Below are 25743 nucleotides of genomic sequence, written 5' to 3'. Positions count from 1 at the left end.
GCCCCACGTGGGGCCCAGAACAAAGTCTGACACAGCAGGTGGGGACGGTTTAGGTGAGGTTTAGGGACCAAGGCGACAAAAGCGAACTTCGTGTCTATGTGATTTCAGCACGTGGGCAGGGCTGTTCCGTGAATGGGCATCTCAGCCTCAAGCCTGCGGCCGAGCACCTCCAGTCCCCCTGTGTGTCTCGGAGCACAGAGGACAGATGGGGACACTTACCCGTGCTTCATCCCCGCATGATCTGCTACAGGAGGAAACATTCGAGGTCTTAGGCTGTTGAGGTGGAAATGTCCCATTTTCAGAATGGGCTTTCCCCCTTTATGGAACGGGGGTTGCTTATTAAGTCTCACGAGGTTGATTTACTGTTTGCTCCAATAACCCGGGGAGAAAGGCCGAGCGGTGAGAGGTCTAGTCCTCAGTCACGTGAGTGGCAAGGGCCCTAAAACTGAACTCGTGAAGCTGCCTGTCTGTGGTTCACCCCTGCAAACGGGGGGGTGAGGGTGTACGGCGTTCTTTGGGGCGAGAGGCACTAGCAGTTACTGGACATGGAATGCACTAAATGCACCACATCCGTTTTCTCATCTGATACGTAAAGCAGTCTCACGAGACGAGATGTGTTATCCTCACTTCACAGGATAAGAATCGGGGCTTACACCATTGGCACAAGTCCCAGAGCTGATTAGCTGTCAGGGCTGTGCGCCCACTCACTGGTTTCTCTGGTGCCTTGCGGGGCAGTTAGGGAATACAGACTACGGATCCTGCTGCACAGAATCTTCTTGGCATTCTACCAAGGCTCTGCAGGACCATTTCCTCTTTCTGTTCCAGGAGGGAAGATTCTCAACACCTGCAAAGCCAGCACCATTGCTGGCTCACTGCCGGCTTACGAGCCAAGCAGTTTTCCCCGGCTCTCCCAAGAATGGGGTGTGTTTTTAACAAAGGGCCATGTACCCAGGGGGCTCACAAAGATCTGTTGAGACCCAGTCCCTTGGGAGAGCGGCTAACACTGTTTCTCAGTATGTGAGTGTCCTCTGGGCAAGATCCAAGTCCTGGGGCACCTGCTCGGGTGGATTAACTCTTGCAAACAAGTCTGAGTAGTTCGGGAGCTGGTGTTGCATCCCACATCGCCTACAGACGTACCTGTCCTCAGTTAGTCTGTCCAGGTGGTGGTAAGCACTTCTGGAAGACACTGTCTTCTCTCAGGGTAGGGAGCTGTCCATTGTGGTTGGTCCTAGATGAGTGAGTCCACCAGGAGAGCCCTGTCATGACCCATTTGTTGTTTGTAGGCACATCTCAGAGAGCAGGACTGGTCCCTCCGTGAAACCAGGGCACCAAGACCTGGAGATAAACCTCCCTCCCAGTACAGGAATCTCTAGGCAGATTATACCTTCCCTTTCATCTCAGTGGTAAAATACGGACAAACTCGCCACCGTTTAGGGCCCCGTATTTCAGCCTTGCCATCCCCACGGATTCGCACAAAGCATCCCCTTACTTTTCGTCAAGTCCGGCTTTCCCACCCTTGGGTGTAAACAGTTTTGAAAGCAATAATCCGTTTCCGCTCGGAATCCACGGACCACGTCCCCACCTTCCGTCGCCCCTTCTGAGTACGTGAGATTAGAGGATAAAGGAAGACGCAGGCCGGCCAGGAGAGAGGACGGAAGTGTTTATTGAGACGGGCGTGGAACACTGTTCTCTTACGGGTTAACAGCACAGTGTGTTACAGACTCACTCCAAGTAAGGGTGACCTGAGGTCACCAGCAGCTCTGCCACCTCCCGCGCCCGAGACCCCAGCCACCTGCCGAGGCGGTCAGACCTGTCAGCCCACGACAAATGAGGGATTCGGCGGCATCCGTATTTAGACAGACTTCCCGTGCGCTCCAGCCGTGTTTGCCTCTTAAATCTCCTGTTGAATCACTGGTCCGTATTGATGGTGTGTGCGGGACAGTCCAGGCTCTCTCTCCGCTCGATCCCAGCGACGGGTGGTCAGTACGGAGCTCGGACTTAACTCTTCCACGACCTTTGGCACAGCGTCTGGTGTCTTAAATACCGGAGCACAGGCCTCCGTTGGCTGCTCGGTACTGCAGAAGCGGGACTCTTGCGGTCTCGGTGTAAATACAAGTTTTTATGTGAAGCGTTATTTACAAGCTGAGAGCCGAAGCACAGACTTTTTAATCAACTATCTTCACAAATTAGCAGAAGAACGACAGGAAAGGGATGGTCAGGCGCAGGGCCGAGGTGGCTAGACTAGCAGCTGGAACGAACCTCCCTGAGGAGGAGACGAGATTCATACAATGGGAGAATTTCCCTGAACCACTGATAACCACGTCTCATTTCGTGGGACCGAACTCTGCAAGAATCCAGGGCAGGGACAGTGCTTCTTCTGGCCAATGGGACTCGTTCAGTCCATCAAACCCATATTAAAATATAACTTAGCTGGGAGCTTGCCACCCCGCGAGGTACCAAAGGGCGAAGTCCTGTCATTTTTAAGTGGGTATAGCTGACCTCGGAAGAATGGAGACTTCAGCGGGATAACAGCACATCCAGCCTTACGCAGCGGACAGCTCTGTGTGCGATCTTCTGCAGCGCGGACGGGGATTCCCTCCCAGTACAGTCGAGTCCGGGAGTCGTAGATGAACGGCATTGCCACTTTGGAGTATCACCATAAGACATGTCTGCTTTGAGGCTGACACGCAGATGTGGAACAGTCAGACAACATGATTTTTCATTCTCGTGCTCCTGAGACGAGTTTGGAGAAGCCCTAAAGCAGGTGTGGACTGACATCGTAGTTATCGTTCAAGTGCGAGAGGAGCTCTTTGTTTCACATTGACGGTTCCATTCTGATCTCTGTCTGGCCACTTATATGAAAATAATAAATATGTACACATATATATATCTATCTAGCTCTATACCGAACACTGGCTTACTAGTTACCAGTGTCCCAATACAGTACATTGAAAAAAGAACCCTTCCCACAAAACCCCACACCTGTCTTAAAACTCTGATTGCAGAACTGTGCTGGTCTATTTTCTTTCAAAGCGGTTACTTTGAAATTGGCTGGAGATGAGTCAAAAATGGACAATTTGGCACATAAACGGGGGAGGGGTGTTTATATGCACTGTAATCTATAAAAATGTGAGAAGTCAAAGGAAATCCATGCCAATAGAAAGCTTGAGTAAAAATTTGTAATCAATGAGAGTATTTTTTTTTAAAAAACCCAAAACACTGGGCTGCGTATGAGAAAGCAATTTTTCTTCCATGTCTGTGTCCTAATCCAACAGTTTCTACTCTATCTACTTCCAAACTTTGTCTCTTGCAGAACTTTTACATTGCAGACAATCCAGCTTTCCTTTTCATCTGTTTTCTTTCATGTTACCCCACCCCCAAATCCCAGAACCCAGAGAGCGAAAGCTGTGAATTCAAATATATAAAATAATCTGGAAGTCTGTGTATCAAATCAAATGTACAGTTGGCCATTCATGTTTTTCTCTTCCTTATTTAATGTTTGGATTTGCTAAGAGATGACTGTCATGGAGCTGTCCTCATCATTCCTGGTCCTGTGAAGCCAGGGATTCTAGAACTGTGAGGTCTGGGTGAACGAGATGGTGTCAGTCTTGTCCACCGCGAAGCCTCCGTTGACGTAGGACTTCTTGGTGTCGGAATCTTCGTTATCCAGGACTGTGGATTCCAAGGCAAAGGGGTTCACGATGTTGACTTCAGATGAAACATCCATCTGCTCCAGCTCCTTCTTAGACAGCTTCTCCACGATGCCTGTCCCGAACGCGTCCCCGAGGACGTTCACCATGGTCCTGAACCGGTCCCTGGGGAAGAGACAGACAGGAGGCCCGCAGTTCATTTCCAGTCGCCACTGGACAGAGACAAGGATCTGAAGCATTCAGTGACAAATTAAGCAAATGGAGAAAGTTGTCATCCTGGTGACCGGCTCAGAGGTTCCGCTCCTCTGAGGCCTGGGGCAGAAGGTGGCTTGCAGAAGTGCAGAAGGAGCAAACGGGCTCCCCGGGTGTGGGCTCCCGCTAAGGCACCATGACCCTCCTAAATCCAGCACCAGTCTCCCCACATTCCTTCCTCTCCCCCCAAAGAAATGGGAGGAAGGGTCAGAACTGCTCAAGCTGCGCCATCCCCCGACCCCCAATCTTGGGACTTTTCTAGGCTCTCTCTTGACTAAGGGGAGGGGGATCCCGTGAGAGGTGTCTGGTGGGGAGTGTGTGTCTGTGAGTGCAGCTGAGGGTTCCTGTGTGTTTGTGTGTCCCGAGAGTAGTCGTTTCTCTGCCCCATTGAGCCACTCTATGAGCAAGTCAGCAGGGACACTACAGAGCACAGAGCCAGAAAGCTGGACCAGCCAAGGAGTGGCTTCCTCCTTGTGGCACCCCGAGTCAGCCTTAACTGTGTGAAGCTTGGAGGAGATGCTGTGGGAAGAAGACATGCAGCCGAGAAGGCGTCCTGGTGGGAGGACAGGGGCCCTGCTGGGAGGCGGCGTGCACGTGAACACTTTCTCGTGAGAACCACCTCTGCAGGACAGGAAAGGCCACCAGGGTCTGCCCAGCTCCATTCTGGAAGCCCTTCTGTGATCTAGAACAAGGCCATGGACTGAACTAGTCCCGAGTAGGAACCAACCCGTGTCTTTTCATCCCACGGACTAGACAGGACCTTAGACTTCTTTCGGTATCTTGGAAGTGAAGGTCATGGGTTCCGGGAAGAATCAGGGAAAGGAGACAAGTGCGAACCCACCCTCATGGCTAGAAAGGACACTGGAAGCACTCGCCTCAGTGAAAGGATATCTCGGCAAGGCGGGTGTCACCTCAGCTGGGCGTCTTGCGGGACCAGCCAGCCGCTGAGGGGGCCCCAGCTGGCCTGCCTTCCCAGGGCGGGAGCTTTTCCTTCGGGTGTGACTGTATCTTCACCACTTCAGCTGCTGCTCGACAACCAGCGGCACCGTTCTCCCCTGTAACCCCCGGCTGGTGCTGAGTAAAGGCTCAAGTCAGAGCCCCACATGTCCCCAAGGGCCAGGGGACCAATGCACAGAGTGGGTATTAAGGATAAAGCCTGGGACCCCAAGTTCATTCTAACTTGAACCTGGGGATCACACAGGGCCCATTCTTGCCCAGGTGTTCTGCTGTGTTCCTCAGCCCTGTGTGTGTATATGTGTGTGTGTGTGTGCATGCACCCGTGTGTGTGTGTGGATGTGAGAGAGTTGTCGAGTGAGACATGAACTGTCCAAACTGTTCTAATGATGACAATAAAACCGGCCATGATTGAGTACACTGCCTATCAAACCCTGTTCTAGACTCCCTGCTCACGTTAGCTCGCTCAGATCACGCCCCCACCACATGAGATACACAGAATAGTTCCCACCTCAGAGCCGGTGCCGCTGGGCCCCTGAGAAGCTAAGGAGCTTGCCCGAGGCCAAACAGCCACTGAGATGCGGAACTCAGGCCGGTCTTACCCCAGAGTCTTTGCTCGGGCCACCGCCCCTGACGACGCTGAAGGTCTCAGAGGGTGAGCTGCCCTCGACCAGGCTGTTCTGAGCCCGTGGGGCTGGCCCAGGGCCCTGAGAGGCAAGGGGAGCCTCTAGGGTCTGGACTGTCTGGGACCTTGTCCAGCTTCCTTCCCTTATTATCATCTGCTCCCGCACCCAACTCCGGTCCTTGAGCGTTATCAGGTCTGAACGAGCTAATGGAGATCGCTGGCCTTTCAGAATCCTGGCTCAGAGTTAGGAGGAGTTAATGTTTAAGCACGTTATCTGACGGCCTGGCCGGAGGGAACTGAAAGCCGCGACAGGTGGCTCGTTGGGCAATCTGAGGACAGAATGCTGACAGCCTGCAGACGCCCCGCGGCTGGGGCACCCACCTCCCCACCCGGCTGAGGCAGTGCCTTTAGTCCAACTCACAGGAGCCAGTCCACGGCGATGATGAGGGTGACGTCCTCCGCGGGCAGCCCCACGGCGCTCAGCACGATCACCATGGTCACCAGGCCGGCCTGGGGCACGCCGGCAGCTCCGATGCTGGCGGCGGTGGCCGTGATGCTGCGGCGGAAACAGGATGCCGGGGTTAGACGCCCGTCTCTCCCCTCGGGGCCCCTGGCCTGGAACTCTTAGTCCCGATGGCTGTTTGCGCTGTGTCCCCAGATGGGCCGGTCAGAACCCGTTCTCTCCTGTGCATCAGCTCTGCCTCATTAGAGGGCTGCCGGGGGGGATGGGCGGGGAGTGGTGGTCTTTTGGGGGGAGCGGGGAGATAAAGTCAGTCTCTCTAATGCAAGGAAGGAAAGAACTACCCAAGTGGCAAGAGGGTTATTCAAGAGGAAGACAGAGTTCGCCGACGGGCAGGCAGGGAAGGCTCAGCTCCCTCTCTAGGCATCCATTGTCCTCGACAGGTGCCAATGATCTCTGCCTTTCTTGCTCCCTGTGCCCATCTACGCACCCAGCCGGGCATTCCCGGGCATCTGATACCTGCCAGGAGTTGCCCTTGCCGTGAAGGCCGGGCCGAGGGTTTTATGCACTTTCCTGACATCACAAGACTCTTGACCTCTGGGATCTGCCCTCCACGGCACTGAACTGAGAGACAGCCATGCCCCCTGGCGGAGGTAAAGTCGTTTATTCCCGACTGCTCTGGCCAGTGGATGTGCTTTCTGCCACAGGACGAGAGAGGTCTGCGCCCCGCAGAGACAGTCGGATGCACTTCATTACTGTGTGTTTAAAAAGACCCGTCTCAGGCGGAGGAAGTGGGGCGCTAGGGATTCTTCCCTTTGGAATACGCAGGTTTTCATAAAAAATATCATCCTTATTTAAATCTGGTCATTTTGCGCATGTTGGCGAGGACACGGAGAAAGGGGAACCCTCCTGCACTGCTGGTGGGGATGCGAGCTGGTGCAGCCACTCTGGAAAATAGCATGGAGGTTCCTCGAAAAGTTGAAAACAGAGCTACCCTAGGACCCAGCAATTGCAGTACTGGGTATTGACCCCAAAGACAACAACGTAGTGATCCAAAGGGGCACGGGCACCCAAATGTTTATAGCAGCAATATGCACAATAGTCAAACTATGGAAAGAGCCCAGATGTCCACTGACAGATGAATGGATAAAGAAGATGTGGTATGTATGTATGTACACACACACACACACACACACGAATACTATGCAGCCATCAAAAGGAATGCAATCTTGACATATGCAATGACACGGATGGAACTAGAGGGTATAATGCTAAGCTAAATAAGTCAATCAGAGAAAGACAATTATATGATCTCACTTACATGTGGAATTTAAGAAACAAAATGGCTCATAGGGGAAGGGAGGGAAAAATAAGACAAAATCAGAGAGGGAGACAAACCATAAGAGACTCTTAATGACAGGGAAACAGGGGCACCGGGGTGGCTCAGTCAGTTAAGTGTCTGCCTTTTGGCTCAGGTCGTGATCCTGGAGTCCTGGGACTGAGCAGGGAGCCGCTTCTTTCCCTCCCTCTGCCTCTGTCCCGGCTTGCATTCTCTCGCTCACACTTTCTTTCTCAAATAAATAAAATCTTAAAAAAAACCCCAAAACTGAGGGGTGGTGGAGGGGAGGTGGGTGGGAAGAGGGCATACAGGACACTTGGAATGAGCACGGGGTGTTACAGGCAACTGGCAAATCACGGACCTCTACCTCTGAAACGAATAATGCATTATATGCTTATTAATTGAATTTAAATTAAAAAAGGAAAAAAAATAAATCTGGTCCTTTTGGAGGAAACAAGGGCCCCCCAGGCCCTGAGAAGCAGCTGAATTTTGGATGACCTTGGAAGGACGCCCGCTGCATGTTCTGGACGCCTGTTCTCATCCTCTGTCCAAGGATGCCACCGGGTCGAAAAGTGAAGACACAGAAACTGTCCATTTAAGCTGGAAGAATCCCTGATTCTGTCCACAAATCTACATTCTGGTGGGCTCAAAAAGGCCTCAGAATTCTTACGAAGCAGATTCCACGGCTCCTTCTCTTGCCTCGCCATGTGCTGCAGATGTCCTTTGAGGGTCTGGTCAAACACAGGCCAGCTTGCTTTGACAACTGTCTCTTCCTTCAGCGGCCCCGGGCCGCCAGTTTACAGTAAATTAAAGATTAATGGGCTGTCCCAATTCCTCGAAACGTTTCAGACCTACATAATCCTTTAGATCTGTTCTGACTTAAGTACTCTTTGGAAAACCCAAGTTTATTTTAATGCGGGTTGAAAAAAAATGTTAACTGAAGGCAGCAGCAGGTTTTCTTTACCAGAAGTGATTTGCGCCGGTGACCACAGATCTCTTTTTGGAAGTCCCAGCCCATCACGGTTAACCGTGTGCCTATAGCCTATGGCTGGGTTCAAAATCCAAAACCCACTGTGTCCAAGAAAACTCTGCCTTAAAGCCTTGACCTTGGTTCCTACACTTCAGCCATTTGACTGACTTTGGTCTGAGACTGGGAACTATCGGGGAAACAACATAAAAACCCAGTCCTTCTGACTATATTTGACTTTGTCTTTACAGGGTTTTCACAGTCGAACACACAGTAGTCACTGGTAGAAAGTTCCTTCCTGGTGCTGAGATCTGGCTTGCAGATGGGATACTTAGCTCAGGTCCCATCCAGGCTGGGCCTGGGGTCTGAGCTGAAGCCCGCAGAGGCCTGAGCGTCAGACCTGTTTTCAGCAGCAGCACCTCCTTAAGCAAGTTCCCCCTGGCTCTCAGTTCTTGCCTGTGGGAAGGGGAGACCATGTCGCGGGGCACCTGGATGCCCAAGATCCTTACACACTGAGGCCACTTCTGCTGCGTCAGCAGCTGCTGGCCCCACCCGCGCTGCCCCCAGGATCACCCCTCACAGCTACAGAACAATCAGTACGAAGGCCACTGCTGCTCTTTCCTCCTTCAGGCTCCTCCTGGGCCCCAAATCCAGTCATCACCTTTCATTATGACACATTTATCCTATTTTCCGTCAGTCGTAACCTTTGATTAGTGAATGTTGCAATAAAACCACAAAAGGGTTTGTCTGGGGGTGGATGGCGCCTACGTTGCTTTGATGTCGAGCCAAGCGGGCCACGGAAGGCGATGAGCCATGGGTCTCTCTAACCATCGGTCGCAGGAGCCGCAACCGTAAGTTGTGAAGGGGAAAAACCATGTTTGTTATTTCATTCTGTTCCGAGCAGAGCCAGCAAGGATTTTAAATTTTAGGTCAGTGATGACTGGGCCTCACAGTTGCAGTGGTTGTCTCTGGGCCGGTGGTTATTTATCAGCAAGTCTGATTTAAGGGTACAGGGGCATCTGGCGGGCTCAGTCAGGAGAGCGTGTGATTCTTGATCTTCGGGGTTGTGAGTTTGAGTCCTACTGCTGGGTGTCGAGATGATTTGAAAAAAAATACACCAGAGCGGGGAGAAGCGGAGGCGGACAGGTTTTGATGTGAAATACTTAGCTTCTCCACCCAAAGTTTATTTGTCCAGCAGTCAGGTTAACAAAAAAACAACATTATTAAGGTCTAGGGAACTTATGACTTAGGGAGAGAGGGAGTTCACCACAAAATGGCAAATACCCAAACCAGCAGCTACCTTGCACAGCTACTCCTGGGAAATCAGTCCAGGACAGACTGGGTCCAGCAGGCCAGGGTGAGGGGGATGCCCAAGGGCCCTGAGAAGGACCAAGGTCAAGTGGTGGAGCTTTCTCAGGCCTGATGCAAGGTTTCTAATTTAACACACTCACTATTGCTCAAACTGTAGGACTTTACTCAAGCTCTTTCGGCTGGGGCTTTTTAAGCCATGGACACTGTAGACCACAGAGCCCAGAGACAGTGTCCCAGCTGATGTGACAGTGGTCCAGTTGGCACTTGTCTTCGGTTAGCATCAAGCCAACAGCAATAAGTACTTAATGACTTAGGGTTGGGGAGGAGTTAAATATACACCGTATTAGAACACCGTTAGAACTGCCTTCACACCTGCAATGAAAGCCTGTGCCAAGCACGGGGGCTACAAGACTGAATTCACCCAGAAAGGCCAGATTCAGCTTGTGCAGGCCCAGGGACCCAGCTGAGTTGTAAACTTGCACTTCAAACTGAACGCAAGTGGCCAGATTAGCTGTAAACCCAATCCATCTCTTTAAAGCAGTGCTGTAGAATTTTCCATGACAGAACTACTACAATGATGGAAGCTCCTACACTGGCTATGTCCAATCTGTGTTCATGGCTTGTGGCTACCATCTTGAACAGGCTTGTTTCAGAGCAACACTGATTAATGACGTTTTCAGCATCGACTTGAGCAGTCTTCCTTTGAGTAGAATTCTTTGCGGTATCAGGCTCTTTGGGGATTCCATCCTTGGAAATCTCTCTTTGATGGGTTTCTGTGATGTGATGGTCTCATGGCTCTCTCCTCCTACCTTTCTGTTCCTTCTTGGTCTCCCTCTTGGTTCTCCCCTCCTCTGCCTGCCTTTAATATTAGGATTTTCTAGAGCTCGGTTCTTAGTCCTTTTCTATTTGGCACAAACCCTCTCTATGTAACATCTTGAGCCCTCACTCTGTACACACCGTTTGAAGCATTTTATGTGCACTGACTTAATTATCACTACTTGCATAAAATGTAGGTACTATTATTCATATTTTACAGGTGAGAAAACAGGAGGTTATTGAAGTCAAGTACCTTGGCCAAGGTCACAGTTAATCATGGGGGGGTTAAGCCTCAAACACAGATGACTGACTTGCAACCACATGCTTGATGACCGCCCTCCCGCTGATGCCTCTGACACTGTATCTGCACATTTCTCACTGCAGAGTTCCAACCGGGATATCTTGAAGGCATTTCAAATTCAGTGTGACAAAAAGCACAAGCTCTTTATTTTCCCACCTATGCTTGCTTCTCTTCCACTAGTCTCTGTTCTGGCAGGCACCATTCGCCCGTCGAGAACCATCCGCCTATCCTGGAGTCATCCTAACTGTCCCCCCCTCCCCTTCCCTCCCTGTGAATCCAACTGATGCCTCTCAAATTCATTAGCTCTTCTCCATCCTCAGTGACAGTGCCTTGATGTAGGCTTTTTTTTTTTTTTTTAAAGATTTTATTTATTTGAGTGAGAGCGCACCAGCAGGGTGGTGGGGGGAGGGCAGAGGGAGAGAGCAAAGCAGACTCCTTACGGAGCAAGGAGCCCAAAGTGGGGCTCGGTCCTAGAACCCTGGGCATGACTTGAGCCAAAGGCAGATGTTTAACTGACTGAGCTACCCAAGAGCCCGTGATGTAGGCCTTTTAATTCCTTACTTGGACTTCTGCAGTAGTCTCCTAACTAGTCTTCTAGTTTATGTTCCTGTTCCCATCTAGTCCATCCACCGTATTGCCAAGTTACCCTTTAAAAACGCAAATCTGTCCATATTATGAAAGACTGTCTGCTCACATGAAGCCTTTCCGGAGATGAACCCTGCCCTCTTGTTTCTCTATGTTCTTCACGTTGTAATCTATGCTGGCAACATCCAATAACCTGTCCTCTGTAACTAGGCTGTGGTTATATCACGAGCCCCCGGACGTGCTAGTCCTTTTTATCCCAGATGCTCTTAGTTCCTTCTTCTCTAGCTAAATTCTTTGCTCTTCTGAGACTAAACCTTCTGCTTCCCTGGGAAGCCTCTCCTCACCTTCCCTTCCTTCTTTGGTGCCCTCTCTGCCCTCTGAAACCTCCACGATAGCTCTTAGTACATCGCCGCATTGACTTAGATATCTGTATCCCCCTACGTACTGGGGACCCCCTGAAAGCAGGGACTGGCCCTTATTCCGCCTTGAATCCTTGGCATCTGCTGTGTGCCTAGCACCCAGTGGGGATGCTGAACCAAGAACAGGGATGCTTTTGGCTCTCCAGATTTTTATTCTCTTTCCCCCCCACTGGCAATTTTTCCTTGATACAGTTCCAATAACAGAAATGAACACGAGCATGACCTTGCACCTTACCTGATTGTGATGATCTGCCCGATGCCCAAGTCCAGGCCGTTCAACTGTGCGATGAACACGGCTGCCACTGCCTCATAGAGAGCAGTCCCGTCCATGTTGATCGTAGCTCCCACAGGCAGCACGAACCTGGTGATCCTCTTGTCCACCTGGTTCTTTTCCTCAGCACAGCGGAAAGTGACTGGCAGTGTGGCTGAACTGTGTGATAGAAAGAGAAAGGAACTTACGGTCCAGGAATGCCGGGGCTCAGTCCCCACCCTGGAGAGACACTTCTTTTTTTTTTTTTTTTTTAAAGATTTTATTTATTTATTTGACAGAGACCACGAGTAAGCAGAGAGGCAGGAAGAGAGAGGAGGAAGCAGGCTCCTGGCTGAGCAGAGAGCCCGATGCGGGGCTCGATCCCAGGACCCTGGGATCATGACCTGAGCTGAAGGCAGAGGCATCAACCCACTGAGCCCCATCCCAGAGCCCAAAGCATGCTGGCACTTCCGGCAGGTCCAGGAAGGAGAATGTGCTGGGTCCGGGGCTGCTCCAAGTGACCGTGTAACCCATTCTGGGGCTGCAGGCCGTGCCACAAAGATGAGAAATACCCAGCAGGGGGCAGAAGTGTTCAAGGACACAGGCAGAGAATCTAGAGGTCATTCCCTGAGTTAAAGGCAGCCAGAAAAGCACAAGCCGGGGAGGGGTCAGTTTCATCTGTGGTGGGGACAGCTCTCATCTGCAGCGGATGAGAGCTGACAAGGCATGGCCCAGAGACTTCTCCTGGACACCCCTCCTCTGTTCACCTGGAAGAGATCATGAGAGCCGTCAGGAGAGCCTGAGCCATTCCCATGGCGAATCGGAAAGGGTTCTTCCGCACGACTATGAAGTAGATGAGTGGGAGAATGACAATGGAGTGGATGGCGAGCCTGTAAACAAGAAAGAGAAGCAGGGTTGTAGAGCGCACCACCTCCTCACAGTAATCCCCTTTTCCAAACAGCTTTTTTAAAATTCATGATGGATCACTGGATTTTCATAATGACCCAAGAGAAAATGAGAAGTAGGGCAAGGGCATAGGTCTCCATATATCCACCAATGAGTATGAGGAGGCTCACTTAGCAAATGAAGTATCTTTTCAAAGTGGTGAAGCCAGTAGCTGAATCCACAATTTGGAGCTCACAGAACACGTATGTCACACGGCCAAGTCCTGTGTGTGCTATTCCTGCAATAGGTGCTAACGAGCTTTCACTTCCTTCTGCTGCTGAATTCTTCCCACTCTTCTAAGACTCAGCAAAAGGTCCCTCTCCTCCAGGAAGCCTTCCCTCACCTTCACAGGTGGATCGGACCCCTGTTTCCTTGGTAGCTCTGTGGCTCCACACTCATTGCTACCAAAAACCCTCATCCTACACCCAGCCCCCTGTTCCCTGCACCACACTGCTGTCCTGCTGTGCCCAGCCTCCCAAAGGGCCAGGGAGGAGCGAGTTCCTGCTTTCCTACAGGCATACCTCAGGACTGACCCCCTTTTCCTTGTTATTCCTGCCTTCCAAAACAACTCCTTGTTTCATGTAGGACTATACAGGTTATGTAAAACAGGGGGCTTAAAAAATGAGACCAATCCAGCCGGTGCCATGTAAGAGTTTACAGATCAGTTAGTCAAAGCTAAAATAAGAAGAAATGAGGCCATTGAAAATACAGATCCTGAAGGTCCGTCATGAGGGTCTTCTAGATAGCAGGCATGGCTAAGAACTATGAGAAATTTAGTTTTCTGTTAGAAACCCAGGTAGGACAAACAGAAACCAGCAGAAATGTGTCATAAAATGGCTCAGCATAATAAACATCAGCCAAATCACTGCCTGGACACAGGCTCTGGCCTCTAGAAGGGTGCAAAGCCCTGCTCCCGTATCACTATGGCCCTGGGATTGGATGCTGTAGACACCCAGGCTGCTGCTTGTTGGCTGGAAGGGCTGTGTTTTTGGTAAACACAGATGGATTCCCCAGGGCACTTGCACTCCCAATAGGTGAGCTCACTGCCCAAGGTGGGTGTTTGGGAGCACTGACCTGCGGAAGTGTGGGTGATGTTTATGCATCCCCTTCGTTCATATTGCTTAGCATGTGTGATGTATCCTGTCCCTGCCAGATATCTGGGGGCACCATTCCTAAATCATCTCACCCTATCTCCCCTCAGGTGACCAATAATGGGCTGCAATGAATATGCAGACAACCTGCTGCCTCCCTGCTTTACCCACTTCTTCCCAGCCTGAAGACTTTCCCGGAATCCTCTCTGATACTCGGGTGGTGCAGGGAGCAGTAGCAGTGCCCAGCCCCACCAACGGGGTTGGAACCAACCAGCCACACACTCCTACTTGCTCAAGTATCATTGCATTCAGGCCCTGCCTGATTTCTTTCTTGGGACTGGGGTCCTCGTGAGCTATTCTTACGAGTTTGGTGAGTTTCCATCCTTGAAGAAGTGAATGCCAAGAGAGGCTTCTAGTGGGTTTTGCTTGTTCCAATGAAGGGTTTTAACGAATAAAGGCAGTAATAAACCATGGTCCAGGTTGTTCTGCCAAGATCTGGCGATTAGCACAGTGTGATCCTCCCCCAGTACAGCTGCTAAAGGCCAGCCCCCCCCCCACACCCTGCTCTCTTATCTCTGAACCCCATCTTCCTCGGCACATGGGAGAAGCCAATTATAACTGGAACACTGCTTCTCAGTAGTGATCCAGTGGCTCAAACACAGTTCCTGCTTCCTCTCCCGAGTCCGACATACCCACTCAGGACGGTGGCCATGTAAAGGCCCAGCTTGCGAAATATTTCCCAGTCTTCGACTTCTATGATCTTCCCAGCAATCAGGAACAAGATGCCAAGTGGCATGTAGCTAGAACATAAGCACAGCAAAGACACTTCTGTCATCAGGTGTCTTCTCGAGGGGGGACTGCTGGGGAGGAAACAAGCCAGGGCGTGTACCTCGGCTTGGTGCCTGCGCTCAGCTGGGAGGAGCACCGGGTCCACAGGGAGGCTAAGGTTTCAGCCTCCGGTCCTGGTGGACCACACTGGTGCCAGGATTTAGCGCCTGTGCATGCACCTTAAATTCTACTCACCCAAGCTACCTTAGATGAGTGAACTTGGCAAGCATGTGTGGTTAAACAGCTGCCTATCCTGCACTGTGCTCCCGGGACACGTACGTCCTGCCAGTGGTCCCATCTGCAGATCTTATTTTTGCCTGACCCTCCCTAGATGGCACCACGCTCTCTCTAGCCTCAGTCATCTGGTCTCCCAGGCAGTCATATCAGCAACAGAGCAATGCCATTAGTCGTGGAAGTGCTCAGAACGACTCTGTTTGTCCAGCTCTCTGCGTGCCTTGTATTGGGTTAAGTGTTTGACATGCCTCATTTCCCCTAATGTACTTCTCCCCACCGAGGGGCAGACTTTTATTATCCTTTTTTTACATAGGAAGAAGCTGAGGTTCAGTGGGAGTAAGTGGTCGAAATTGCTAGAGCCTTTGCGTCACTGTCGGTGTCTACACTTGAGAGTAAATAATGTCGGGTCAACTCAGTAGGACATAAATGGGGGCAGAGATCACCTCGCAAAGGTAGACTTGTTGGCACCTCCAGGGACAGGGCAGGGACTCAGGTGGTGCCGCTGGTGGGTTCTCATCCAAATGGCAGTTTCATTTGGATGGAAACAAAATACAATTGCCAGTATTTTGAATATCACATCTGGGCCCAACGAGGAGAGCACTTTGGGTTCCGGTGTGCCAGGAACCCCTTCAAGTCACTCTTTTAAGAGTTATTTCTTAGACAAAGGCCGGTTGGGAGCTGACCAGGGGCTTTGGGAGAACAGCAATGGCTGACACTCAGATTCTTATCGGTGAACTCATGCCTAAGTGATATGTCGAATTCCTGAACATTCCAGTGTCTCGGCATTCCACGTTCCTCCTTCCTAGGGGGAGGCCAGTGGAGAAGCGCAGGCCCCTCTATTCTAATTTTGAGGGGACAGCCGTAAGAAGAAGCAAGATGGCATTCACCAGCATCTGCTCACCACATGATGATCTGAACGATTTTCATGGTTGCGTCACTCAGAGCATTGAAGAAATCCACCAGAATCTGTCCTTTTTCTCCCATCTTTCCAATGACAAGTCCAAAGACAAGGCAGAAGACAATCAAGCCCAGGACATTTATGCCGTCCGAATACATGCCTACGACTTTGTATTCCTTTGTTTTGTTCTGTGGATCAAAACCAAGAGAATATACTGATGCGTGATTCTAATTTTGCTGGAAGGCAGAGGCCCCGGAATGAGAAGATATAACAGACATAACAAACTAGTAATCTACCAGTCAGAGTCAACAATACTTGAGGAGAAAACAAACAACAAACCACCTGCACGTGTATCGAGTTCATACTGCTCCCATCTTCTGCCACAGAAATGTAGTGATTTTTTTTTTTCACTTTCTCAAAAAACCCAAACTTGAAGATCTCTTTTGAAGTATTCTTATTCTGGGATGTCTTACATTTTTAATAAGAACTTTAGAATCAAGGCACTTTTCAGGGGTTATTTTAACTACTAGCAACTTTGGAGTCTGCATGAAAAATATAGGACTTAAGAACGCAGGAAGCTCAAATTATTTGCCACGGTGAACACTTTTAGGATATCTATCTGATAGTGACACGCAGAAACCTTATTTACTGCCTCTAACTGGGTGGCCAACAGGACTTTAGAGATGTGAGTACTGTGAACCGTTTCTTCCCCTTATCCTGGGTAAGAACAGCGAGAGAGATGCTGGGAAAAAACTTAACTCCGAGTGGGGCAGCATGAGATCTTCTGAGAGATTTCACAGGGAGATTACATAATCGGAGCAGCACAAGTCAGCCTTATAAAGTATTATAAAGGGTTGATAAGCTCCTGACATGCCTGTCATTTTTTACTTATAATCTGATATGCTCAAACACGGATTTATTGAGCCATAAGAGTGTGCTAACTGCACCGGCTACAGGATAAGTCTTAGAAATACAGCTCGACAGATAAGATAACCGTAGGGAAAGCAGACCCATGAGAGCAATACGGTGCGTCACGAACTGCATGCCACGCCACAGCTGCAGGCATCAGGCAGAGACGGAATGGGGGGCCATAGGGTCGGGGAGAGCGCAGCCTCGCCAGCAGACGGGCAGGAAATGGAAGCATTTTCCAGAAAAATGACGTAAGGAGAGGCAAAAGTCATCTTGCCCTGGGCCTGCCCTACCGTGCCTGGAGAGTTCCTACTCCTCCTTTATGGCCCCCAAACTAATTTAAGCCTCTGTGTTGAATGCCCCCGAGTAGCCTACTCTTCCCGGTTGCAATGCTCATTGCGTAAGGGCAGAGGCCACACCTGTCTGCACCACTGGCCTCCCAGCGCCCAGGGGGTCTAGCTCTTGGGGACTGGTTACAAAACTCTCGGTGGAATCACGTGCAAAGGTGGAAAGGAGGAGAAACCAAGGAGGTGGGTCTGGATGGGACAGAGGGCGTCCAGGAGGGGAGCTGGGGAGCCAGGGAGGCGCCCGGACATGGAGGGCCACTGGGCCAGGCGGACGACTTAAGGATTCCGAAGGACGAAGCAGGAGCCCACCTCGCTCTATCTGATTTGCATTTCTAAGTCTCCCAAACACTTGTTCCTTAAATCTTCTCTTCCTGTGTGGAGGCCGAGACCTGTGTGGCAGAATCTACCTCAGGACTAGGGAGGAACTACTTCATGCCCGTACGATCCCTTCTCTACTGCTGAAACCCCAGCAGCTCTCAACACCCCAACCCTGACACCGTCAGGCCGGAGTGAGGCCGACCGAAGGCACAGGTGTCTTCTGTCTGGCCCGTCATAGCCTTCTCGCCCTGAGAATCACACACGGCGCTGCAGCCGATGCATGGGGGGGCGTCTCAAACAGTGAAATCATCATGAAAAAGCACAAAAATGTGAAAAAAAAAAACATGGCATAAACACACCCCTAAAAGGACACTGGTTTGCAATAAGAGAGCTGAAACAAGAAGCCAGCGCCTGGGGTGCCCGCTGGCTCAGTCGGTAGAGCAGGTGACTCTTGAGCTCAGGGTCATGAGTTCAAGCCCCACACTGGGCATGGAGCCTACTTAGAGAAAAAAAGAAGGTGGCAGAGCTCGGCCTTGCTCGCCCTCAGCTGGGAGTGTGTGTGTTGGGTGACTGGAACTTCTCACCACTCCCTGTGTTTCTGCAAACAACGTGAGAGCTTCGTGTTGATTTTGGGGGTTACAGATACATTTTAGCGGGTAGAAGAATTCACAAGTAGTGACGACTGACTGTATTTCCATCTCCTGCCTGTTCGCAGCTCAGCCCCTGCCTGCTGGGGAAGGGGTGCGGGCGACGAGGTACCTTGGAAGTGGCAGTTGTCATGATGGCTGTGACAGGTGCGTCTGTCACGTTCGTCCCTGGCTCCCTGGGAGCATTCACTTCTTCACGCTTGGTTTTATACTGCAGGGTGGAGGGGGAGGAGAGAGACCAGAGAAACAAACAAAATAAGCCTTTTTCAAGCATCTGAGCCTAAACCACAGGAATAGGTCACTTGGGCTAAACAAGTACCATGGGAGCCTTCTGCCCCTGTCGCCTCTCTGGGCTCCCGCAAGGCTCTGGAAGCGAAGGCGAGACCACGAGATCCAAACCCCGGTTCCCAGAGCCACCATTCAACGATGTCAGAATGTTCTCTTTTATAATAAGGGGCAAATTAACAGAGCGACAATGGGGAAGAAAGTATAGGTTTCATTTGCTTTAAGAGACATTACGGGGATCCTGCTACTCATTTTGTTTCTCTGTTGGCTCATTCATTATTCTTAATCTGGGAGAAACGCCTCATTACTTTGATGAGTGCAGTCACCGTGGCTTTAATACATGTCAAGAACTAGATGGTTGTTCCCAAATCAAAAACCCCTTTAGGGCCAGGCCACGAGGGACATTTCTGTTGAATTCCCTTCCTTCAGCTCTGGGGCGCTCTGCCGAGCTTCTGCGGGGAGACTGAAGAAAGAGCTCATATACCCTCATGCCGGGCATCCGTGTCCGTCCTGCTAGGCTCTGCCAACCTTGAGAACCTTACAAATGACCACCCGAGGCTGAACCTTGAAATGGAGGTGGTTCTGTGCCTCATGGACGTTGGCAGGGAGCAAGCTCATGGCCACTTTTGTTGGTGTACACAGAGGGCTCTGCTGGCATAATTTATGTAAATGAATTCAGCATTTTGGGACAGACTCTGCTGTCTTCAAGTGCACAGATAAACCAGAGAGAAGGGCAGCCAGGAAACGGAGTGAAGAGACCGCGAAGCTTTCCTAGAGACAAAAATCAGGGCTTTGTTGCATGGCCACGGGGCGTGCCGGCAACGGGCGCGCGAGTAAGGAAAAGACGGGACAGCAGGCACCGAAGGCCCGTGCGTGTTAGATACTGCTCTCCTTCATGCGGGAGGAAGGAGAGGCGCCGGGGCTGTTTCTGCAGGGTGTTTAACCGGCAGACGATCCAAGCTTCCTTGCAAATACCACGGGGTTCTCCCAAAACAGGGAAAGGGAGCCTGGGTCCGTTGCAACAGGGACTTCCCTGGGGCCTGGAAGACCAGAGGCACAGAGCAGAGAAGCCACCTGCGATGGCCCCGCCTGCATATTCCCAGGTTCAGTTCCTGACATTTGGGGTGGGCGCATTCCAGTTCCTGGGTCACAGCAGGACATAAAAATCTCGAATGGGTCAAGTGAAGAGGGAGCCGTCTGGAGGCAAAAGCCATTAGGATTACCTGCTGAAAACAGGCTTGGACAAGATTCTCAGGGAACATATTCCTGTTGGAGACATGAAAAGCAGTGTCACATTAAGGCACAAGTGTTTTGTTTTCTGTTGTTTCTGTCACACTCAATACATTGGTGAACACGAGGAGAAGACAGCATCAGTACCCTGGTATCTTTTCTGGCCTCTCCTTTGCAAATACTTCCTCCGATAAAGAATCTGTCCCTCCCGCCGAGCTTCAACCCAGTCCAGAAAGCTCTCTCGAGCCACCGTCACTCTCCGGCCACCATCACCTCGCTGATGAGAGTACGTCTACGCGTGCTGTGCTCCGGGCCACACAGCACTGGCAGGCGGACGCTCACTGCCCAGGGACGTCTTTAATGTCCTGCACCCTCCGCGCTTGCCGACGGGAGCGCAGGCTTCCCGAGTCCACTGCTTTTGCTCCCAACGTCTTTACGCCAACTGCGGACATCAGCGCAGTCAGTCACTGAATTACGAATGATGTGAATGGATGCAACAGGACTAGGAAACAGAAGGTGTGGTTTTTATCAACTCTAAACTCCACGCCTGGAAACTCAGCCAAAGCACGGGATTAAGCTTTCTGTGGTTAAATTAGGTTTGGGAGGGCCACTGAAATGGAAAGAAAAACCGGCACGCAGCTTTGTTAGCCGTTTCTAAGGGCTTTGTTACTCTCCTTCATGGAAACTGAGCTTGGAAACTGTACATGATGCCTTTGTAAGGACAGCAGGTGCGAGAGAAATGATACAAAATTATAATCACCTGACACACTCGAAGGAAAGACCTTGGCCTCATGTCAGAGGTCGGCAAATAAATGCCATTTAAATTATAGGTGTCAACAAAGTATCTCAGGCATAGCTGTGTCTTTTTTTTTTTTTGCTTTAACTGATAGCTTAAAATTAACTGACCAATTTCCAGCCCTGATTGCTTCTGATAAAAGGGTTTCTCCTGTATAATTAAAAAGTGTATTTCTTCACGTGTCCTTTAGAACAGATCCCATTCCCCGCTCAGCCCAGCATCTTAATGCAACAAGTATATACTTTCTGCAGCTCTCTCCATCCTGAATCCAGACGGAGGAGCCTGTTCCTCTCAACCGCTCTTGGGCCCACAGTCTGGCAAGCAGGCCCAGATATGTAATTTTGGGGCACAGGGCTCACTGAACAAACACAATGATTCAAGAACTATCAGAAATTTCAAACCAGCAGGAACAGAGCCTCAGAGCACGTGTGGGTCCCAGTGACGGCAGCATCAGAGGCGGCAGGGCCACGGGGCGGCCCGGCTGGAAGGACACGCACCTGATCAGATCCAACATGGCGTCCACCGTGCTGACTTCGGGGCTGCTGCCTGTCCTGTCAATCTCGTCTACTTTCTGGGACACGCCAGGCTTGATGCTCACCACCAGCACGATGCCTGTGGCCAAGGAGAGTATCACCGAGCGTTTAGAACCTTCCAGAACACCTGCCCCTGACCCCCAACAGTGCCTCCTTCTTAGAACCAGGGGGCATGGTGGAAGCAGGCAACACTGAAAGGAGACTCTGAGGTCCAGCCAAGATGCTGAACCCCATCCGGGACCTCAGCAGTGGCCTTAATTACTCTTCCATTTAAATTAAGCAGAAGAAATTCCACCTCTGCCCCCTCACTTTTTAAATGAAGAGATGCATTCCAGAATTGCTTCTGGAAACACCTGAGAATTTTCTATTTTCTTTAGCTTAGGAGGTCAGCCTAGGCAGGGGTTGGGTGAGGGTGATGTCCAGCTCAGGGCACCCCTTCAATATTTTTATGCAATTTTTGCCCACACATGCTAGTTATTTTCCTGAGGTGCCTACAGAACATGCCTTATCTTCCTTCTATATCCAAAGCCTCTCAAAATCTGGAAAGCTGCTGTCTACTCCAATAAATGTTCAGGTTTAGGGAAAGTCGCATTTCCTGTGACTCTGGGGGGGAATGGAGTGAGGGCAAATAGGTGTTACAGGGAGAGAGAGGGTTCTTGCCGTAAGGAACTGTCTAAACAGGGAGTATCTGAGAGCGCCATTTTGGCCCCTGGAGGTAATGGGTTCCTGTCCTTTGAGGTGTCCAAAGGTGGGAGGCTGGAGAGCAGATCACGGCATGGGAAACTGCTTGACTGGAGGGGGATGCCTCCATGGAGCAGGACGTCAGGATGCCGAGCAGGTCAGTTTTGCCAGGGAGGGGAGTCCGTGGGCGAGTCCAAGGACCATGGTGCGTGTGGTTCCTTCTTCCCTCTCAGGGTTGCTGGAGAGACATACACCGGCTTTCCCCTTCATGTCTCCCTCCCTCAGGAACCTCATGAGGAGAGGTGGCTTTGGTTTAAGGCAGGGTTCGGGCCCTCCCAGATGCCCTGCCTCACACGACTCCAACCTCACCATGTCCTAACAGTCCATTAAAGCAGAGCACCGGGGTCACGCTGGCCCCAACATCTGTGTACGCTCCAGCCTCTCTTCCCACTCGGGCGGCCTTAAAAATGTTAGGTCACGAAGGACGGCCCGCACTTTCTTCACAAAAGAATGCCAAAGGCACAAGAGCAGCGATATTCCCTTACTAGAACTTTCTCCCTTTTTGAAGTGGAATTTCTACTCTGAGTACCATGTGAAATCCGAAACGCCCTGCAATGGCATCGTTTTGGAAATATTTCACAATTACACTCAACTCCACTACTGCGGATGAATCACTCCGTTTACAGATTATATAAGCTCTTGGCTTCACCTCCTTCTACCCAGTGAACCTGGTAAGGCACAGGACTGTCACCCAGGAACGTGTCAGTCCTGTATTTTCTTTATAGAAAAGGTGCTGGGTAGACTTGAAGCCCAAAGGCTTCATGGTGGTTTGACAAAACTACTTTTTGAATTTAAAAAAAGCATTAAAAAAAGCCCAGATACTTTTCAAGGACGAGTCACCATTGTACAGAGGAAGAAGGAATCCGAAATAGATTTTACCTAGAATTACAGCGATGATGGTGGTACAGAAGTAATAGACGACGGCGCGCAGACCGATTTTCCCGGACACGCTGGAATCCAGTGCAGCTACACCTGCGGGAGTGGGCAGGGGGAGGGGAGAGGTCAAGTTACATTAGTTTTTTAAAAACGCCATTTCCAGCACTGGAGGTCGTTCAACCCGCAGGCCGTGAGACAAAGCGTGAGAGCTGTCCTCTGCTCCTGCCAGGCCTATCTCACATGCCGTCTGGATAAGACGCAACGGGCAAAGGAAACCTTCAAAAGGCCCATAGGGAACGGAGACGGAGGGCAGGAGGGAGGCTCCCCTGCCCCGCTCGCCCCGCTCGGCCCGCTCGGCCCGCTGCCTGGTCAGAGACAGGGGCCCTCCCCTCCCGCACCTGCTCGAAGAACTTCATCAAACTCTGTATGTCCCGTCACCCCACAGCCGTCAGGATAAACCCCTTCTGGAATTCAGGGTCCAGCAAATTTGATCTCGGAGCGCGGAGACTGTTCTGTCCTCACATAATGAATTTCATAAAACTCATGACTGTTTGCCCTTCTGCCTTTCTCCATCAGGAAGCTCAGAATCAACCAAAAAGATAACTTTTGTGTGTGGTTATAAAGGCAATAGATGTTCATTATAATACTCTGAAAGAAGGAAAACGAAAACCACTCTGTCTCATCACCCATAGTTGACATGCTGGTGAACTTCCTGCCGGTATTTTTTTCTTGATTTTTTTTGTTTTTTTGTTTTTTGTTTTTGGTAAACATAGCTAATTCTATAGTTTTTTTTTAAAGATTTTATTTATTTATTTGACAGAGATCACAAGTAGGTAGAGAGGCAGGCAGAGAGAGAGGGGGAAGCAGGCTCCCTACTGAGCAGAGAGCCTGATGCGGGGCTCAATCCCAGGACCCCGAGATCATGACCCAAGCCGAACGCAGAGGCTCAACCACTGAGCCACCAAGGAGTCCAGTTCTATCGTTTTTAATCCTCTCTTATTCATACGGTATTCCAAGAATTTTCTTGTTGTAAATTGCCTCTGAGGGTAAGTTTAGTAGCTACATAATCTTGTCATGTGACCAAACCACAATGTAGTTAATAATCCACTTACTGCCGGAGCTTTGGAGAGTCTCGGAGCCAACCTCCATAATCAATCCCCGCAATTTCATTATTTATCCTGGCTAGCACATTTTCTTCTTTCTGTGATTTTCAAATTGCTTCTACGTTAACAACCTTATCATGTATGGCTCTGTGAGACAACTTAAAATATCCATTTTCCAGAGGTAGTATATAAACAGAGATTTCCAATTTATAAATTTCCAATTTAAGAGACTTGTGGCCACAGGGTTAGCTGCAGGCTCAAATGGCCTTTGGTGGCCTATCAAATGACCGACGTCGCCTGGGACCAGAAGGGTTGTCCAGAGTGCCAAGAAGACTTGTAGAGGTGGGAGGGAACATCCCTTCTTGCTAGAAACCCTTGACCTCCAGGAAAGATGCTTCAGCCAAAGGATGTCGCTCCTCGGACAAGATGGGGAAGTGAAGAAGCAGCCAAACACCTTTCAGCAAGCTGTCATCTGAAGGTTTCAGATCCTACCCTGCCCGCTTTCCAAAATGAGAACCAACTGAGTCAAATGATCATCACAGAAAGTCACTGCATCTTCCGCCCGCGTGAGAGGTCCCATAGCTGTGAGCAAAGCCTGATGTGCAGGGCAGCCCCAAGGAAAGGCCATAAACTTGTCGGCTACCAGCACGCAAGGAATATACAAGGTAGTTTGTATGTTCACTCCTGACACTATAAAAGGTCCCTTTTTAAAAGCGACTGGGGGGTTATGCTTCTCACATATAATTGTACATATTCTGTAAGGAAGCTATCGTCGTCATCACGATGACAGGAGAAATCATCTCTCCCTGTAAACGTGCAGTTCCTCCCAGCTGGGGACTGTGCCTCTGGAGGCTACTATTTTGAGAGAAGGGACTCTGGCCTCCTTGGTGACCACCCCAGGATGTTGTAAGGGCCCGTTTGCCAAGCCGGGGACAAGAGTGTGCCATCGCCATCTGATGGGCCTATTGTCCCAGACACAGCCTAGAGGAACTCCGATGATGATTCCATTGTCTCTCTCTGGGGAAAATGCACCTGGGTGTGGTGAGAAGGCTGTCTTCTCCTCATGGGGGGACAATTAAAAATCACGACTTGGGCAAGAAACAACAACAATGATAACAACAAAAAAACCAAGAGACATTGAAGGCCCCAACTCAGAAATGAAGGAACTATCTCATATTCCACTTCAGTCTCTCAAAAAAAGAGCAGACGGGTTTCTGGGTGGCTCAGTCGGTTGAGCATCTGCTCAGGTCATGCTCTCAGGTCTGAGCCCCGAGGCGGGCTCCTGGCTCGGTGGGGAGTCTGCTTCTCCCTCTCCCTCTGCGCCCCCCTCTGCTTGCACTGTCTCGTTCGCTCTCTCTCCCTCTCAGATAAATAAATAAAATCTAAAAAGAAAAAAAAGAGCAAACAGTAATACAAATATGTAAATTTGCTAACTTTAAATGTGAATGGAAAATGTGCTCTAATATCCTATTTTAGAACTCTGGGCATTATCTTCATAAACAGTCAAAATAACTATTTATATCAATAAGGTGATTAAAAAAAAAAGGAAAGTCACCAATTTAACAAAACTCCAGGTCACCTGTATCAGCCGGTTCACGTAATCCTCTCTTGGACCAGGATTATGTTTTCAGATGGACCATCCTTGGGCAGAGGGCTCATTTCAGCAGCTCTCAACCCCTAGGGGGCTGACGAGTGCCAGGTTCGCAGGGGAGCTGCAGAGCTGTTCTTGGGTACATGTTTTGCACCCTCTAGGGGGTTTCCTCCAGCAGGGAAACAAATTAAATCTATGTAGGTAATTGTTTTGTATCCAGCATATATTAATATGTCTTAATTTGTCTTAATGATCTGGCCATGGGCTGGTGCCCCTACTTCTATTCCAGGACCCAGCTGGTAACGAAAGGTTTTGTAATAATGAGATTCTGGGTAGAAAAACTGGAAGCAAATTCATCCCCCAAAGCAGCCAGCCAGCTCCTCTCTGCTGGAGTACAGCACCTGTCTTGTATGACTTTCGAGAGGGCTTTCTCATTCCTCAA

General features: G+C 50.3%; 1 protein-coding gene across 1 annotated transcript in view; it reads right to left on the bottom strand.

The window, feature by feature from the left end:
- Window positions 1-1645: 1645 nt before the first annotated feature.
- SLC1A1 (solute carrier family 1 member 1) overlaps window positions 1646-25743 on the bottom strand; it is a 76102-nt gene continuing 52004 nt past the window's right edge. Inside the window, exons 3-12 of the mRNA XM_032307553.1 lie at window positions 22611-22703; window positions 20955-21069; window positions 19655-19697; window positions 18259-18357; window positions 15929-16113; window positions 14658-14765; window positions 12697-12819; window positions 11915-12109; window positions 5903-6037; window positions 1646-3815 (exon numbers count right to left, since the gene is read on the bottom strand). Of these exons, the coding sequence (XP_032163444.1) occupies window positions 3569-3815; window positions 5903-6037; window positions 11915-12109; window positions 12697-12819; window positions 14658-14765; window positions 15929-16113; window positions 18259-18357; window positions 19655-19697; window positions 20955-21069; window positions 22611-22703 (1343 nt within the window). The 3' untranslated portion in view covers window positions 1646-3568. The remainder of the gene's footprint in view (window positions 3816-5902; window positions 6038-11914; window positions 12110-12696; window positions 12820-14657; window positions 14766-15928; window positions 16114-18258; window positions 18358-19654; window positions 19698-20954; window positions 21070-22610; window positions 22704-25743) is intronic.

Source organism: Mustela erminea, chromosome 12 (genome assembly GCF_009829155.1).
Source record: "Mustela erminea isolate mMusErm1 chromosome 12, mMusErm1.Pri, whole genome shotgun sequence".
Taxonomy (NCBI): domain Eukaryota; kingdom Metazoa; phylum Chordata; class Mammalia; order Carnivora; family Mustelidae; genus Mustela; species Mustela erminea.
Note: the sequence above shows the minus strand (reverse complement) of the source record. Positions and strands in the feature narration are given on the sequence as shown.